This window comes from Acinonyx jubatus, chromosome A2, assembly GCF_027475565.1.
Source record: "Acinonyx jubatus isolate Ajub_Pintada_27869175 chromosome A2, VMU_Ajub_asm_v1.0, whole genome shotgun sequence".
NCBI classification, from domain to species: domain Eukaryota; kingdom Metazoa; phylum Chordata; class Mammalia; order Carnivora; family Felidae; genus Acinonyx; species Acinonyx jubatus.
Genome location: NC_069383.1, coordinates 86869949 through 86889847, shown reverse-complemented (window position 1 = coordinate 86889847; position 19899 = coordinate 86869949). Strand labels below are relative to the sequence as shown.

General features: G+C 35.9%; 1 protein-coding gene across 3 annotated transcripts in view; it reads left to right on the top strand.

Annotated features, from left to right (window-relative positions):
* The window catches only part of RELN (reelin), a 579194-nt gene that overhangs the window by 362559 nt on the left and 196736 nt on the right, over nt 1-19899 (top strand). For all 3 annotated transcript variants that reach the window (XM_053218590.1, XM_027071727.2, XM_027071724.2), the window contains one exon: nt 8050-8195. In XM_053218590.1, coding sequence (XP_053074565.1) covers nt 8050-8195 — 146 coding nt within the window. The remainder of the gene's footprint in view (nt 1-8049; nt 8196-19899) is intronic.

Sequence of the window (19899 nt, the reverse complement as noted above, 5' to 3'; positions counted from 1 at the left end):
TATTCAATGATTTAGTTTTTTAGAGTACAAGGACAAACAGGAGGAAATCAGATAAGCTTTCCAGAAATGTGCTTTGCAAGTCGCTGTGCTGGAAACTATCTGGTGTGTAACTTGAGGGATTTGAGTCCCGGCTCTCTAATGAGGATAAACCTGAGCTCAGTAAGACTTGTGGCTAGTCCATGTTCCCATGTCTTTTTCCATTAAGAATCGGAATGTTAACTATGACTTTCTGGCTAGATTCCAGCTTGGTTAATTGCATGCTGTCTACCTAAATTCCCTTTGCCTGGGATGTTCTTCACTTTGGATTGCATTGCTCTTATTGTCATGTTTCCCCCAAGAGGTGGATGCATGACATTGTAGAATGAGCCAGAATATAATTTGTCAAGCTAATAAGAGTACTTTGGGGATGAAGGGTTAAACATAAGTAGTGTGCTTTTCACAATTTCCCTCCAATGCTGCCTATTTGTACAGTAATTAATGTGGAATAGCATTAGTGAAACATGGAATTGAGCCAAATCACCATGACAAGAGTGGCAATAACACGGACTCCGGTAATTTTGATAAATTCTACCGAAAATAACTATTCAAACAAATCTCAAGAGCCTCCCTGACTGATGCACCCTTTATTTTGTTTGTTTGTTTTGGTCTGAAGCTGACATATTTAATCACTAATTAATTAAAGTAAGGTTTGTTAAGTGAATGAATGAAAATGGGGGCAATTTGCTGATTTCCTGAGATTCACTAGTCTTTAGTAGGCATGCTACCTACAGTATCTCATCTAATCCTCACAATTGCTCCCATTTCACAGATGAAAAAACAGCCAGAGAGGCCAAATGGATTCCCCAAGATCAAACCATTTTAGTTTTTGCAGCCAAGTATGTTTTACTATAAAGCCAGCCCTTTTCATTCCTTAGTCTCTTGCATCCTCCCACGTTGTGCCTGGCATCCTCGGCCTTAATTTGAGAAGGCAAGTCTGAAAACCTCAGACCCTGTGAAACTCAAGTTGATCCCCACAGACAAGGTTAACAACTGCCCTATGGAATTTTACATTGTTATTCTTACTCTCATTACTCCAATTCAAATCTGTCACTATTGCCATTTTAGAGTTGTCATAACTATTGCCAAGTAATTATACACTTGTCACAAAATATACCATAAATCGAATCTTTATGAATCTTGGTACGAAGTGGTTCAAATGTGAATGCTGAATGAATCCAGAAAATAATGAGAAAAAAAATACTCTTTAAGCTCCCTAAAATTCACTCACCATGGTTGAATCTATTGTGTTGACTAGAGAAAATGCACTTCAGCCCTCCTGCACCTGGACTGTGTTCATGGCCAAGTTTTTGGTTTTTTAACTGGCATTAAATTACCTAGAAATTGAATGTGTGGAAAATGACAGAAATTCATTTTGCCTCATGAGAGAAATCATTCTTTTCCTATTTTGATTTTTTAAATACAGCATGAAAGTCTGTACCTTTAAAGACAATTGAACCAGGATGTAGAAAATATGTATTTCTATGTGATAATAGCTATAGCACAGTGAAAGGCTTAGGAAACACAATGATGTGCAGGCTGTAAGTCAGTCACTTTCTAATCACTCAGTCACACATCTCACTTTAATCCAGAAACTCCTATACCAATATATTTTATTTCCAGCCAGACTTTGGCTAATTTATGACTCTGCCAACAATGCCATTTTAATTAATTTTATTCATCTTATTTCTCTTTCCTCTGCTCCTCACATCTCATCTATTTGCATTGCCTAGATTTTAATTAAAAAACCTCTCCTCTCTAAGGAGCAATCTGAAGTGGCAAAAATAATCACTTAAAATATTACAGTCATTAAAAAATTGGCTGTGGTGGAAGCCATGCATTTTCAATTTTCCTACAAATGATGTTTTAGCTTCCTTTTAAAGTGCACTTTGTATCTGAATTGTCTGCCACCAGCCAGCTTGGCTATCAAAAATGGTCTTCCAGCTGGGTGGGCTGAGTGACAACTCCTTAATGGAGGAAATGGATGGCTCTCTGCTCATGTGGAGGGGAAGCCATACCAGGCAGATTTCATTCCATCTGCCACCAGCTCTCTGCAAGCTGGCATTGCCCAAATGCCCAATATACTCATTCCAACGAAAAGGGTATCGTCAAAAAAATAAATTGTAACGCTACAGATGCCTGAAAAAGTCATGGGGGGCCATTAGACCCTAGGGAGGTAATATTAAGAGGTGCCTCAGTGTTCATCTTTGACGAAAACCTAATTAAACTATGGTGGGGGCGATTGCAAGTCCTTTTACAAGTACAGAGTTGAAGTCATTACCATTTTCAGCAGAGTATAGGCAGCAACCTTAGAAAAATGCTATCCTGAATTGTGGCCAAGGACTTGTTATATTGAGGAATTTGCACTGATGTTTCCTGTTGATGCTTTTCTGAATGGCAAATTCTTGTCACTTAGCTACACTGTGTTCTGCTTTTCAAGTAAAGGAAACCCATTTAACTGCAAAGTAGGAAAATAGTTTCGTTTGACAAATGCAAACAAATAAGGACTATATTTAAGGGATTTTTAAAAATTGGGGCTCTCTAAGGGCACCTGGGTGGCTCAGTCGGTTAAGTGTCCGACTTCGGCTCAGGTCATGATCTTGTGGTCCGTGAGTTCGAGCCCTGCTTCGGGCTCTGTGCAGACAGCTCAGAGCCTGGAGCCTGTTTCAGATTCTGTGTCTTCCTCTCTCTCTGCCTCTCCCCTGCTCATGCTGTGTCTCTCTCTCTCTGTCTCAGAAATAAATAAACGTTAAAAAATTTAAAAAAAAAATTGGGGATCTCTAGTACTTAGAAGTATAAAGTATATGTCATTGATCAGCGCTAAAATAGTGACACAAAGTAAAAATAATTATAATTAATATCATAATTAATGTACCCTATGAGGGCTAGAAATAGAAATGTTTAGAGCCATCTTCAGAACTTATACTTTTATTTTGCCCCAAATACATGCTTAGTTACCTGATATATAGTCACCATAAGTCAGTCAAAAGCTATGACTCAAGAAATAAAATTTTATGATCGTTTGCTCAAAAAAAATCTGATAGATTTTTAGTATACTCAGAGTACTCCTGAATTCCAAAATATTCTTGTTTATATCATTTCAAGAGCTCATGTGTTTCACAAAGTTAGACATTCTACTTTCCTTTGAACTTGTTTAGATTTTTATTGTTATTGCATATAAATGACATGAGTTTGAATAGATGCTGAACAAGAACAGCTGGGTATTAAAATCACTGAAAGCAATTTCCTGAAATTCTTTTCATACTTTCAATGTGCATTTTGCTTGGATCTTAAACATAATATACTGATAATATACAATGCAAGTTCTTCCGTAAGAAAAGTGACAACAAGTATCTTGCATTATTAAATTTTCCTGTCCTTGGAGAATTTTTGGTAATCTGCCAAAATTTGGAGGACTTTTAAAGTTCTAATTGATGGTTCTATCTGCTCTTACAGTGAATGAATGTTGCAGTATTTTTACCATATGATATTGTAAGTCATATTCTTTCACATTTTACTAAAGGTTTTAAGTTGATCTGAAGAATTTTAATGACTATTCTAATGAGAAACACAATTAAAAATAGATTTAAATATGTTTCCATTTCTCTATCACCTACTGCTAAGAGTATGGAATATAATACCTTATTTTTGGCAAAAATATATATTCAGAAATAAAATAGTGATTATTTTATACCAACAGAAGTTTTAAAAACACACTTCCACATGCAATATTACTTGTGCTTCTAACAACATCTGTAGGGAATAGATATTATTGATACTACTCTATAGCTTGAGAAACTGAGGCCTAGAGGGGTAACGGACTTATGCAAAACGCGTAGCTATTAAGTAGAATAAATGTATTTGAACACACCTTCTGATTCCCTTCCTCAAACTCCTTGAGGATGGATAGTAACTGAGTTTTCATTCTTTGCCATCTTGATTGTGTTTGGTTTCTAGTATTTTGTTCTTTTCCAGCTTTCATCTCCTCAATTCATGTAAGTGCTTAATTAATTGAGGTAGATTTTAGGGGAGGGTTCAAGCAACCCCATCACCAAGGAGGCCATGAATTCCTGTCCAGAAGCAGAGATGCCGTATCAAACAAGCAGAGGTCCAGGGATTCTATCCCAATCCAAATGCATTCAGGCATAAATTCTTAGTTTGGAGAATATCTGGGAAACCAGGCCCATTCTATGATTTTGAGCCCCTGTGACCAATCCTAAAATAGAAATCACATGAAACTCTAACTTGCCTTGTAACTGATTTAGGAATCCTCAGAATGAGAACCCTAAACTGTCCCTCTGCCCTTCACAGGATTCTTTTTTTTTTTCTTGATGTTTATTTCATTTTGAGAGAGAGAGAGAGAGAGAGAGCACAAGCAGGGAGGGGCAGGGAGAGAGGGAGACACAGAATCCAAAACAGGCTCCAGGCTCCAAGCTATCAGCACAGAACTTGATGTGGAGATCGAACCCATGAACCGTGAGATCATGACCTGAGCCGAAGTCGGACAATTAACCAACTGAGCCACTCAGGCACACTTCCCCTCCTTTCACAGGATTCTTAAGTACAGGGTCAGTATACAGTCAAATTCTCAGTAGGCCCATCCCTGCCCATTCCTGCTTAGATGGCTCAGGAATGCACCAGTTTCACACAAACTATCCTCTATAGGCCAAATTACCTTGCTGGTTGGCATTACCCTGACTCCAAACTTTGAACACATTGGGTTCTGCTCACAATGGCAGAGGCAAAAATTGTGTCTTGCTGTCCTCAGCATAGTGGGGAGTCAAGGAGCCATCCGTTGCCCTGTGTGTGTGTGTGTGTGTGTGTGTGTGTGTGTGTGTGTGTGTGTGCTGTGCATCTCCAGGCCCTGCTGCCCAGAAAATGACAGCCCCATCATGCTAAGAACTAGGGGAGGTTGAGCCGCCTCCTGCTGGGTTGTGGCTGTTTACTTTGCATGTGTCACAACCCTTTTTTTGGTAACATGTTGCAGCACTAAGACTATGAAGAAGAGAATATTCAAAGATCAGTACTTCTTCTCTACACCCAAAGGACTTTGGGCCTATTTAGGAAGGGAGAAAAGAGCTAACTGTGAATCTTCTCTTAAACCTGACAGACAGGATTAGGAGATTTGTAGTGCAAAGGCTAACACTATTAGAAACCACTGCCCTGTTTGTTTGGATTTAGATTTGGCATTATTATTCTTTTACTACAAGTTGTTAAAAAACAGCTCCTTCCCTATTGAAATAATAAAACTATGCTAAAAACCATACCATTATATCCTTCACAGAAACTTGCCAAAGACAGATTCTACTAGTTATTATATCCTATCATAGTAGCATGAAAATTGATTAACGTTCAATTAAGGTATTACTATTTTTTTTTAATTGCTTTATTTATTCTTGATGTGATAAATATTACATGTGTTTCATATGCTGGTACTACTGTAATTACAGTGTCAAAAATGTATATTTGGTAGATAATTCTCAATAATTATATAATTACAAATGGTCTATTCAACTACCAAATGTATTTCATAACAGCAAAATAACTAACAAAAAGATCCTTTAAAAGTATTTCTATTTTTCTAAAACAATTGATTTTAATTTTTTGAAATAAGTTGAACAATATGCAGTTAAACAATATCTAGTTTTCTCACGACTCTTTTAACCTAAATTTTCCAACTCAGCTAAATTAAAATATATATCAAATACCTTAATAATATAAATTTTTGAAGAGTAGCAAAACAATTATTTGTAACACGGAGTCTTAAAATATTAACAAACAATTCTGAAGCAAATGGAACCAAAATTTAAATAATTAAATTGATATTTAGCCAGTAATGACCAAGGTTTCATGTTAAGTGATCACTCTTTTTATTGTGTAAATTGTAACGGAATTACTCTGTGTTCATACACATAGATGTTTCACGTATGGCTTTTCCTTAGACAATGACTAAATGTGTCCTTTGCACTGATACCAGAGTCCTTATATTACTTCCAGATAAACATACATGACAGTTGTTCAGGATTCCAGAATGTGAAGATAATTGTGAAAAACGTTATTTAGAGTTCAGTGGATTTATTAGGAAAGTAATCTTTTTCTAGTTAGCATTTGGGGTCTTTACAGGATAAGAGTAGTAGATTCTTGGGTTTTGCCTTTGACAGTTTCTGTTTACTGTTAAATAAACTGAACCCTAGTTTTGATTGGTTTGTGTGGGTTAAGGATCACTTATAATGAGCTCGGTTTAGCATCCATGAATAATGTGTATTCACTTTGGTGGAAGAAGATTCTCAGGCAGGTGATGCATGCTATACACTACAGTATGATCTAAGATGATGACAAGCTCTGTGAGTGAGCCTTATGTGTTAGCGCTGTGAAATGACTCCCCCAAGATCAGATGCTCTGAATCTCTTGAACTTCTGGAAGCTTCTGGAAGCTTTATTTACTCTTTCAGTACAGTACTCTGATTCTTCCCTCAATTGATTTTATCAGCCATAGCCAGTTTAATTACCATAAAACATTTCTTTGCACATATTACTCCCCTATTTTAGGACACCACTGCCAACAGAATATGATAGAGATCTCTTAGACCACTACTTGAGATTTTACTCTCAGTCTCCAGTCTAATTCTCCATATCTTGCCTACTTATCACCTTTGTTGTTCATTCATATGTGTCATTCAACTTGGATCTTTTTCTGTCTTTTAAAGCAAGTTGAGGACCTGTTCATCCATGAAGCCTATGTATTTAGACCAGCCCTGGACAGTGATTCCTACCTTGTCTCATTCATTAGCATTTACCATCTGCTTTCTAGCATTGAGAAATATCTCTGGTATCTCTCAATGAGACTGGGATTTTTTGAGAGCCAAGACTATGTATTATTATACTTCATTATAAACCCCTTTCTCCAATGCCTTCCTTAATACCTTCTACATAGTGAATTCTCCATAAAAGATTAATTGATTACTTGAAAAGACATAGCCCATATAATTCATTCATTCATTTGTTGAATTATTCAACAAATATTTTTTTAATTCCGACTATAAGCCAAGCATTGTATTTACAGCAAGAAACAAAATGGACATGATCCCTGCTCTGTAGAACTTAGAGTCGCTGGACCCAATATTTTCTGTCCAATTACTTTCCTTCGTTTCTATTTCATTTTCAGAATATATAAAGCCTAAAAGAATGTTTGATCTTTCTTTTATTAGTATTTCTGTAATATGACTTACTACCAAAATGTAGTTAATAAAAACTTACATTTTTTAAAAACTAAACATTCAGTTTTCTCAGAGTTTGATCTTACCTTTGACTATTCACTTTAAGCTGAAAAACTATAGGGTAAAAAAGTATCACAAGAAATATTTTGTTTTTAAATTTTTTGTAAACCTTGTGCTCTTTGGGAGAATAACAAAGATTTTGATTTCCCAGCTCCTTATTGTAAGCATCACACACTACTTAGGTCTTGTCAGAAACTTTTACTCAAAAGGTAGCTGAGAATATACGATCATATCAGGGATTACTTTGACCTTTTCTGTATTCCCTGTTTTGATTAGCTGGCTTTTCTACTCACATTCCATTTACAGACAAATTGTGAAAGGTGTGAATGGCAAGCCAGAAATATATAGAATATTGAAAAGGTCAGTGTGATTTAGCCCATAAGCACGGTATTGAAAATATATGACAAGTCATTATCACACTTAATTCCCATGACAAGGACTGGGCGAAGATGGGAAATTATGCCAATTAAAATATTCTTGTTTCATACTGAAGGCTGGAGTGGCAAAGCTCAAATAGCCTCTTGACTCCTTTTTTGTGATAACTTAATAAGTTAGAAAGAAATTGTAATTGAATTAAATAAGACAAAAAAAGAGGTAACAAGCTCTTCTGATTTGAGAGTCCATCATAGAGGGAATAGTATAATGACTTCTCTAAAAACTCTAATTATACATGAGTAAGACAGATACAGCTACAAAACCAATTCAACAGCCACCCCATGTTCTCTTTTCATCTACAGCATAGCTGTCAGTCAGATGGGAATTCCATTTATTTCCATGGAAATGAAGGCAGTGAGTTCAATTTTGCCACCACCCGGGATGTAGATCTTTCTACAGAAGATATTCAAGAGCAGTGGTCAGAAGAATTTGAGAGCCAGCCTACAGGGTAAGTAATTGCTATCTCCCATGCTGTGCATAGCACTTATATTTATTCCACTGGACATATTTTAAATGCATATTACTCAATAGCAAAAGCATAGTTAAATCAGTGCTGATTATTCTTATCATAGACAGGACAAATGGGTCACACTTGTCCTAAGCATTCTTTATTAAATAATCAACTATTTTTATGTGTATTGAAATTTTATAATTGCGAATACCTTTTAACTTCAGCTGAACGCTTCTATCTCATTTTCATTTATTCAGCTTTTACTGGGACTAAGTCTTTTTCATTGTGTATAGGATACAAAATCTTTCCACTGCTGTTACATTGAGACTTTCAGTTGTCTTCCTGGAGCCGGAGATTTATAGATGCTGCTACCTGATTTTCTGTGGAATGTGGTTTTGGTCTATAAAAATGGTTTAGAGAGTAAAATTTATCTTTGAAAGATTTTTAAAAAAGGAATATAGGACTGACGTTGAAGAAGAAGAAAGCTAAAACAATGAGGGAGGTTTGGTGGTGGTATTTTCTGGCCATTCTGAGCTGTGTGCTGTCTTGTGTCCCTAAGATAGTTCCTATTAATTGAGGAGCATATTCCCGGAAGTTAAAGTTGAAAAAAGTTAGTAGGTTCAGAGAATCTAAATTTATAAGGTAGTGTGAGTAGGAAGGAAAATCTAGAAGTGGTTTTTTTTTTTTTTTCAGTAAACACATGTGATCAGGTCCTTATTGTTTAGTGTATATTTTCTAAGACTATGATGGAGATGAAGTTAACATAAAGTATAATTCTATAATGAATATAAAATAGCAATAATTTAACTGTTAACTTTGAGAAACTTTTTCCAGAACACAACATTTGAGGTGGTCGTGTCTCTCTGATTTCAACAAATAAAATCAAAACCGGATGGAACCAAAAGGCAAGAAGTGCCCAAGAATGCAAGAAGGCCGTGGCTCTCTTGATTTCCGTGCCTTCCATGCATTGTCCGGGGGTGCATTCAGACCCAACAGGATAGAAATCTGGCCAGCAGCCTGAGCTGCCACTGCCTCTGTGACCTTTTGCTGCCACATCAGGGTCTTTCACTATTGAAAGCTAGATTTCTGCTGTGGCTCTTCACTGCCTCAGGGAAGTCCAGCCTGTGGGGCAGGCCAGGTATGCCTCTGAGGGAGGTTCACACTTTAAGGGAGCTAATTCCTTCAGAGCCTAGCAGTGATGGTCAGGCCCTTCAGTCCATAAAGCTTCCTGGCACCGTTGAAGTTCCACGTCTAGTGCGACTTCGGTTTTTCCTTGAGGGACCCACACCTACTATTCTCCTATTTCATCTACATCTACATTTCATCTCCCCCAGGAGATCCTACACAGGGCTCATTCTAATCCCCTTACAAACGGGTGGGCTTTGATGGGGTCCAGAATTTTGACAATGCAAGCAAGGCTTCTTTATCTGTCTTTTGGAGATAAAGAATCATCACCAGCGTATCAGCTCTCTCTTTCTGATTCCTGATACAAAAGACCAATTCAAAACCCTTTCCTGGTTATGGAGCTTGACTGCCTATAAGAGAATCCCGAATCTTGAAACACAAGACACTCATTGACCCTCACTCGTCCATCTCTCCAAGCTAATATCATCCAGGCAGGCGTGATGAGTCATCCTCTTCATTGGATGTCCCCCACATCCCCTGGGGACTCCAGTGGTTCCCAGTGATACCCAGCCCCATATAAAATTTATTTTTATTTTTTTAAAGTTAATTTATATATTTTGAGAAAGAGAGAGAGCATAAGTGCAGGGGGGTGGAATGCAGAAAGAGAGGGAGAGAGAGAATCTCAAGAAAGCTCTGCACTGTCAGCAGAACCCATTGTGGGGCTCAATTCCACGAACCATGAGATGGTGACCTGAGTCAAAATTGAGAGTCGCTTAACCGACTGAGCCACCCAGGTGCTCCGATAAAATTTATTTCTTTATTATTTTTTTAGTGTTTATTTATTTTTGAGAGAGAGAAAGACAGAGCACCAGAGGGGAAGGGGCAGAGAGAGAGAAGGAGGCACAGAATTGGAAACAGGCTCCAGGCACCGAGCTGTGAGCACAGAGCCTGACAGGGGGCTCAAACTCATGAACTGTGAGGTCATGACCTGAGCAGAAGTCAGATGCTCAACTGACTGAGTTCCCCAGGTGCCCCTCAAAATGTTTTTAATTATGACCTTCATACCCATCTATCCCCTATCCCACCATCCTCTCTTTCTATTTTTTTTCAGCTTGTTGCATCATCAAAATCATCTATAAGAGAAGAAAAGCTTTTTTGAATGGATTAATGGTCCATCCAGTAATCACCTAGTAATATAACTGAAGATTTAGTACAAACAGAAAACCATGAATAAGGCTTAGAAAGGAATTGATTTTATATAAGAAGAAACCCAGTATATCTTAGAAAATTACTCTACAAGTGCAGAGACATAGCTAGCAAAAAATTACTCCAATTAACAGAGCAGACATTCTGTTTTCACAGAGTACTGGTGATATAAGAGAATTTGTGGTTAAACCAAATCATTCACCCCCCCCCCCAAAACAAAAAGAACCAAAAGTATTTATGCTTGAAAAAAGAACTAAAGTGGGGCACCGTGGCTCAATCAGTTAAGTGTCCAACTCTTGGTTTCAGTTTGGGTCATGATCCTACAGTTTGTGAGTTCAGGCCCCACATCAGTCTCCATCCTGACGGTGTGGACCTGCTTGGGATTCTCTCTATTCCTCTCTCTCTGCCCCTTCCCTGCTATCTCTCTCTGTCTCTCTCAAAAATAAGTAAATAAACTTAAAACAATTTAAAGAAAAGGGAGCTCAAGTCAGTACAGACACAGAAGAACATCAGAACAAATTCCATCCACTCAGTGACTCAGGTGGTTACAATTATGCTCTTTGGCCACTTCTCAGTATTGTGATATATCAGAGTTTTTGGTCACAGTTAAAAGGCTAATACTTTCAGACCTTGGCATTGTCAGCAGATCTCTGTTCCAATAACAAAATAATGTGCTTGATAAAAGCACCTGTGCCACCCTAATTGGTATACAATTAATTCATCCAGGTTCTAAAAATAGTACATGATTCTAGCAACTACATCTTAGGATTATTTGCAGCTTTTCCCCTAGGATATCAGGCCACACCCCCCAGATTTCCCTTATTTATGCTCTCATCTGGTGGCCCAGTCATCCCACTTGGCATTATGTTATAAAGGCATAAAAGGATAATGAGAGGATCTAGTGTTTTCTGTGGTTGCAGTGATGATAAAAATGCTGGTTTAGTCCTGTGTGTGTGTGTGTGTGTGTGTGTCCCCGTGTCCCCTCTCTGCATTCACCCACTCCCAAATGGCTTTATTGGTCTAGGAAAGAATACTGTCATGATAGTTTTTAATCATAGCTTCAGGAAAGAAATCCTGTCACAAAATCAAATTAATGTGACAAATTTTTACCTAGGGTAAGAACTGACAAAGAAAACCAGATTAGGAATTTGGGAGTGAAATCTTGATGTGTTTTGTTTAACCAGCCAGGTTTACTAAATATTTGTCTCATTCTTCAACTCAATCATTATCACCCACACTGACAATTTTTCATTACTGGCCCACATGCTAAAATAGACAGAAAACTTAGATAGTATAAATTAGAATTGATTGAGCTGTCTAGCTTTGAGGTGACTTGTTTTAAAAACTAAAAAATTAAAGAGTAAATAAGTTAATTAAATTGTTAACCCACATATAATATTTGCACATCTATTAACTGTTTTTCTTCTGTAAGAATTGTGAAAGAGAAAAATGAATATGTGGTCCTCTCTAATAATTTCAAAACACTTCATAAGAAAGAAAAGAAAGCCACCATCATTATGACTATTTTTGGAGTCCACTTTCCCAAATATTCCTGTTTTCCTACCATTTGAGTCCAGCTATTTGATTTCACATCACAAAGAGGCAAGAGCTGTTTGCCTCTCATATCTCAAAGCTGCTCTAAATCCAGTGTTGATAGGTTTATTTTTTTAAGTGGGATCTTGAAGATTTTTTTCTCCTTTTCCTAAAGAAGACACATCTGTTACTTCAGCAAGAGAGAAATTTTAATGAGTATACTGATAATTTATGTCTTTCTGAACTTTGGCGTCACTTTACAAACACATCATTTAATTAGCAACTACCATATTTCACCTAGCTGAGACTGCCTTTAGGTGGGAGGGAGCTTTGTAGAAAAACACACTGCTATAATATAGATTTTGTATATTTCTCTTTTATCCCAAATGCAAACATTGTATGTTTTTACTATTGAAATACCTTTAAAAAAAAAACCTGTTTCATTGTTGTCACTAGAGTATTCATGTTAAAGAGGAACTCCACAAATGTAATGAATATTCAAATACTGAATCATCTATATGAGACATGTCCACATGTCTCAAGTCCTTAGAGATTACAGAAAATGAGCAAACATCTATAATGACACTATAAAATAAGAAAATGTGCCTAATTGGGCCAGGAATTATAAAGGATTGTACAAAAAGAGAGAGAAAAGAGGAAAAGATCTGATGGAAGGAGGAAACTATAGTCCCAAACACATGTTTGATAAGACACTAAAAAAGATGTCTCACCAGTGCTCTGGGACACAGATGCTGGACACAGGAATCAGGACGGGGCTCTGAGGCACTGCTGTAGCGACTGCCAAGAAGGTGAGCCCCTCAATACACCTACTTCCAAAGGGAGGCTTTTCTGCTCCCAGGAACAAGCAATGAATGTGGACAGTTGGAATGGAGAAGCAGGGCAATTCAGGTGACTGGAAATCTCAAGGAGAATGGAGGCCTCTCATTGTAGTCCCCCCTAAAGGTCCATCTGCCCCAATCTGTGGCCATTTTTACACCAAAATGAAAAAAATAATAGCAGATACAAGTATAAGCAAATGATCTAAAATGAACAAATCTTAGGAAAATCACCTCCATTTAAAAAATCATCAAACTGAAGAACTAAGGTTTGAGAAAATAGAAGTAGCAGAATAAACAAATGGAGATTTTATAAGAAGCATAATTAATATCCTCAAAGGGATAGGAGAGCATACTGCATTTGAGGAATTAAAACAGATTTTATGAGGAAAAAATAGAGATATGAGAAATGAAAGTATATGATTGTTAAAACAAATTTAATGGATTTTCTTCTCCACTGAATATCAGCATAGGCATAGCTGAAGAACAAATTAATGAGCTATAAACTTGAGTCTTGAAATTTATCCAAAACTTATGGTCACTGGATATAAGAAAAAAAGATATAAAGTATAGGAGAGAAATCGGCTCTTCTGATGTTAGAAAAATAGGAATTCCTGAAAGAAAGGTCAGAGAGAATAGATGGAATGTAATATTCAAAGATATTATTGAAGTTGCCAAGATTGAAAAAAGAATAAAGAAAAGACATATTTCCTGTGAATGAAATGTTTAGCAAGATAAATGGGAAAATGGCCAGTCCTATAGCACCAGGAAGAAACTTCAGAATATTGATGCAGAAACCCAAAAAGCTTCTAAATGAGCTTCATCATACTTTTCTTGGTAGCACTAAGCTCAAGTTTAAAAAAATGAAGAAGTTACCTAGTTCTGTAAAAATTATTCAGAACATAAAATTCTTCTCCAATTATCATACAAGTAATTAGGAAAAAACAAAAATCTTTTTCACAAAAATCTATATGTGTGTGTGTGTGTGTGTGTGTGTGTGTGTGTGTATACACACACACACACACACCTCATGGTGACCGTGTTTTTTGTAAATAACCAAAAAACCTACAGTAGAAACACAAAAAATAAAGAGAATAACCCTGAAATAACATAACACTGAAAAAAACCCATCAAACCACAAAAGAAGAGACCAACAGAAGAATAAAGCAACAGAGAAGTACTATAAAAACAACCAGAAAACAAATAACAGAATGACAATAATAAGTACATACCTATCAATAATTACTTTAAATGCAAATGGACTAAATGCTCCAGTCCAAAGACATACAGTGGCTGAGTGGATAAAAAAAAAAAAAATAAGACGTTTTATATGCTGCCTAAAAGAGACTTTGGATACAGAGACACACACAGACTGAAAGTGAAGGGATAGAAAAAGATATTCTTATGTACTCAATATAGCAGCACCTAAATATATAAGGCAAAATATTAACAGACATAAAGGGAATAATTGGCAGCAATACAATAAAAGTAGGAGACTCTAATATCCCACTTACCTCAATGTCATTCAGACAGAAAATCAATAGAAAGCATTGGCCTTAAACAACACATTAGACCAGATGGACTGAATAGATACACATAGAACATTTCATCCAAAAACTGAAGAATACACACTTTTTTCAGGTACACATGGGACATTCACCAGGATGGGTCATATGTTAGTCCACGAAACAAGTTTCAGTAAATTCAAGAAGACTGAAATCATATCAAGCATCTTTTCTAACCACAAAAATATGAAACTTGAAATCAACTACATGAACAAAACAGGAAAAAACATAAACACAGGAAGACTAAGTAGTTACTAAATAACCAATGGGTCAATGAAGGAAAGAGAACATCAAAAAATACTTTGAAACAAATGAAAATGGGAATACAACTTTTCAAAATCTATGTGATACATCAAAAGCAGTTCTAAGAAGGAAGTTCATAGTGATACAGCCTACCTCAAGGAACAAAAAGAATTCCAAATAAGTAATCTAACTTTATACCTAAAGAACTAGAAAAGGAAGAAGAAAGCACAAAATTAGTTAAAAAAAAGAAAATAATAGAGTAGAAATAAATGAAATAGAGACACACACACACCCCAAAAAACATAGAAAAGATCAATGCAACTAAAAGCTAGTTCTTTGAAAAGATAAAACCAATAAACTTCTAGCCAGAATCATCAAGAAAAAGAGAAGACCCAAATAAATAAAAATGGAAATGAGAGAGAAGTTATAACTGACATCACAGAAATCGACTACTATGAACAGTTATATACCAATAATTTGGAAAGCCTAGAAGAAATGGATATTTTCCTAGAAACACAGTCTTCTAAGACTGAATGACAAATAGAAAATCTAAATAGACCAATTATAAGTAATGAAATTGAATTAATAATTTTAAAAAACTCTCAGCAAATAAAAGTCCAGAACCAGACAGCTTCACAGGTAAGTTCTATCAAACATTTAAAGAATAGTAGCAATCATTTTTTAATTACTCCAAAATACTGAAGAAGAAGGAACACTTCCAAATTCATTTTATAGCCCAGAATTACCCTGATACCAAAACCAGATGGAGAAGACTACACACACACACACACACACACACACACACACACACAAGATAGTTACAGGCCATTATCCCTAAGGATCATAGATGCAAGAATCCTCAAAAAAAATTAGCAAACCAAATTCAACAACACTAACATGATCATACACCATGATCAAAGTAAGATTAATTCCACAATTGCAAAGATGGTTCAACATCCACAAATCTATCAACATGATACATTACATTAACAAAACCAAGAATAAGAATCATAAATTCATCTTAATAGATGCAGGAAAAACATCTGACAAAATTCAACATTAATTTATAATAAAAACTCTTAAAGTGTGTATAGAGAGAACATACCTCAATATTATAAAGGCCATAAATGACAAACCCACAGCTAAAATCATACTCAAGGTTGAAAAGCTGAAAGCTTTTCTTCTAAGATTGTGAACAAGACAAGTATATCAGCTCTCACCTCTTTTCATGAAACAAAGTATTTGAAATCCTAGCCACACCAATTAGGCAAGGAAAAGAAATAAAAGACATCCAAATTAGAAAGGAAGATGTAAAACTGTTATTGTTTGCATGTGACATGATAGTTTATAGAGAGAGAACCCTAAAGACTCCACCAAACACTGTTAGAACTAATAAGTTAATTTAGTCAAGTTGCAGGATATGAAATTAACATTCAGAAATCTGTAGCATTTCTATACACTAATAACAAGCTGTCAGAAAAAGAAATTAAGAGAACAATCCCATTTACAATTTCATCAAAAAGAATAAAATATCTGGGAATAAATTTAACCAAGGAGGTATAAGGCCTACTCTGAAAACTATAAGACATTGATGAAAGAAATTGAAGAAGACACAAACAAATGGAAAGGTACATATCATGTTCATAGATTGGAAGAAAAATCTTACTGAAATATATATATTATCCAATCTACAGATTCAATGCAATCCTCATCAGAATACCTATGGCATTTTCCACAGAAATAGAATAAAAATCTTAAAATTTTTATTTTAAAAAAGACCCCAAATAAATAAAAGCAACCTTGAGAAAGAAGAACAAAGTTGTAAGTTTTTCACTCCCTAATTTCAAACTATACTACAAGCTGTAATGATCAAAACAGTATAGTACTGGCATAAAAATAGGTAGATGCATAGATCAATGCAGTAGAATAAAGGGCCTAGAAATAAACCCACAATTATATGGCCAATTAATCTATGACAAAGGAGTAAAAATATGCAATGGAAAAAAGACTGTTCAATTAATGATGTTGAGAAAACTGGACAGCTACATGCAAAAGAATGAAACTGGACCACTTTCTTATACCATGTACAAAAATAAAGTCAAAATGGATTAAAGACTTGAATGTAAGTTTGAAATCATAAAGTTCCTAGAAGAAAACATAAGCATTAAGGTCTTTGACATTGGTCTTAGCAGTATTTTTTGACCAGTCTCCTTTGGCAAAGGCAACAAAGGCTAAAATAAACAGATGGAATTACATCAAACTAAAAGTTCTTGCACAGCAAAGGAAGCCATCAACAAAACAAAAAGGCCACCTGCTGAATGGTTGAAGATATTTGCAAATTATATATCCAGTAAGAGGTTAATATCCAAAATATATAAAGAACCTATGCAATTCAATATCAAAAAAACCCAGGCAACTCAATAATTATTAAAGTTGGATATTATATACATGGGATTTTGCTGTTACTTTTCTTTCTACATTTGCATGTAATGTACATGATAGAGAATAGAGTCAATAATATAATAACTTTGTATTGAGACATATGGTAACTAGACTAATCATGGGGGTATTTTCATGATACATAAAAATATTAAATCACCATGATCTCTACCTGAAGCTAATAGGATATTCTATGTCGATTATACTTATATTAAAGAAACAAAAACCTTTTCAGACACAAGGGTTCAGAAAGTTTATTACCCCCTGAATCCTCTCTGAAAGAACTACTAGAAGATACATTCCTGGAAATTAATCCAAGAAAAATAGGATAGATTCAAGAAAGAGTTTTGATCAAGGAAAAAAAATTAAAGCTTGTAGCTCAGTCTGAATAAGTATTGATTATTCAAAAGTTTTAACAAAAATTTGGAATTAAAGTCCAGATGACCTCAACATGAGGGGTACAGAGGGAGAGTGACAAGAAGAGAAGGAGAATAAGGAAGTAAAATACTGCCAAAGTTCCTAACTTGCTTGGAGTGAGGATACAGATCTGGGATAACTCTTTTTTTTCTAAGTTTATGTATTTATTTTGAGAGAGAGACCAAGAGAGAGCATGCAGGGGAGTGGCAGAGGAAGAGGGAGTGAGAGAGAGAATCCCACCAGGCTCCATGCAGTTAGTGCGGAGCCTGATGCAGGCTTGAACCCACACACCGTGAGATTACAACCTGAGCTGAAACCAGGAGTCGGAAGCTTAACCGACTGAGCCAGCTAGGCGTCCCTGGGAAACTCTTAATGTTAATAATAATAATAATAATAATAATAATAATAATAATAAAGTTAATAGAAAACTTTATGTGTAAATACGTGTGTTGAAAAATTAGACTAGCTAGATATAGGCCATAAAACTTCTAAAGCATCAGTGTAACTTAGGACACAGGGAGACTTAGTGTCATACATGCCAGGAAAGTAACAAAGAAGACAAAAAAAAAGAGTAAATAGAAAACAGAAAGCAATGTGTCAGGAATCAATCTAAACTTATCAGTAACCCAGTAAATTTGACTGACTTATATTGATTTATTAAATGAGATTTTCAAAGTAAGTTTTTAACAATGAGATATATATTTGCAATAACACAAGAAATTGAAAATCAAAGTACAGAAATAAATATACCAGGCAAGGGGCGCCTGGGTGGCGCAGTCGGTTAAGCGTCTGACTTCAGCCAGGTCACGATCTCGCGGTCCGTGAGTTCGAGCCCCGCGTCATGCTCTGGGCTGATGGTTCGGAGCCTGGAGCCTGTTTCCGATTCTGTGTCTCCCTCTCTCTCTGGCCCTCCCCCGTTCATGCTCTGTCTCTCTCTGTCCCAAAAATAAATAAAAAACGTTGAAAAAAAAATTAAAAAAAAATATACCAGGCAAATGCCACAAAAGGAGGAATATTAAAATCAGATATTTGAATCAGATGAAATAAAATTCAAATTTAAGCCTAAAGGGCTAAAAGGGGACATTTTATGCAACAATATATACGGAACACTTGGCACAATGTATCACACATAATAAGCAATCAAAAAACTTAAAAATTAGTTGTTATTCCACCTATACTTGGTGTTGGGAAATGAGGGAAGTGGTGCTCAAAGAAAATTATATTTGAGTTAATTAATGAGATGTAGAAGAAACACAAAGTTGAAGGGGCCAATGAAACCTAAATTAGATTTTCTAAATAAACCAATGAGTGTCATTAAGAAAAAAGACCATATTAGTTTAAATGATAATTGGATATATTTTAAAAGCATGGAAGTGCTAAAATGGATCTGAGTAATCTTGTTGCAAGCTGTTAAAAGACATCTATTACATCTTACTTATTCTGGTTTGCCTTTGACCTGGTCTCTAACATTGCTTTCTGTTTAAGCAAATTGTTTTTATACTTTAAAAATATAAACAGGGGCACTTGGGTAGCTCAGTCAGTTGAGCATCAACCCTTGATTTCAGCTCAGGTCATGATCTCATGGTTCATGGGTTTGAGCCCCCATCAGGCTCTGTGCTAATAGCTTGGGATTCTCTCTCTCCCTCTCTCTGTCCCTCCCCTGCTCACTCTCTGTCTCTCTCTCAAAAATATATAAATAAACATTAAAATGTTTTTAAAATATAAACAGTAAAATTTCAAATAATTAAAAAGTAAGTGCTATATTGTTCTGGAGCTCCTTCATAGAAATTCTAAACCTTTAATTTTCAGGACATTTACACACCATCTTTGCTTTTGGTTTTATCATCCTTGAGTAGGTTAATAGCCCCCCTCCCCCACCTCTAAACCAGCTGTCTGTGTGAGCATCCAGAATGTAGTGACTGGCTTCCCTTCCAAGATAGCATCTTCTTTATTGAGGTCACAGAGAAAACGAAAATGAAATCGGAATCCTTCCAAATTGATTTAATTTCCGACAGCTTGGTACAACATTGCCCAGTGATTTCTCTGGAAGGTATCAGAGGAGGCTCTTAACACTGAGATGTTTAGATGCTCACTTTTTCGACCTGTCTGTTCTCCACAACCCTTCCTCAGTAGTTCACCTGATAAACACTGGCCACAGGGCACTCCTGAGTATCTAGGAATTTCTGTGAAATAAGAGAACTCTGACACCGCAAGAAGCATGGTTTGGAGTTATCTGTACTCTAAACACATTCAGGAGCATTAGGGAATTGACAACTCCTCAGGCCTATAAAGTATGCTAAGTAGTATAACTATGTACGAATATATTTTGAAATTCAA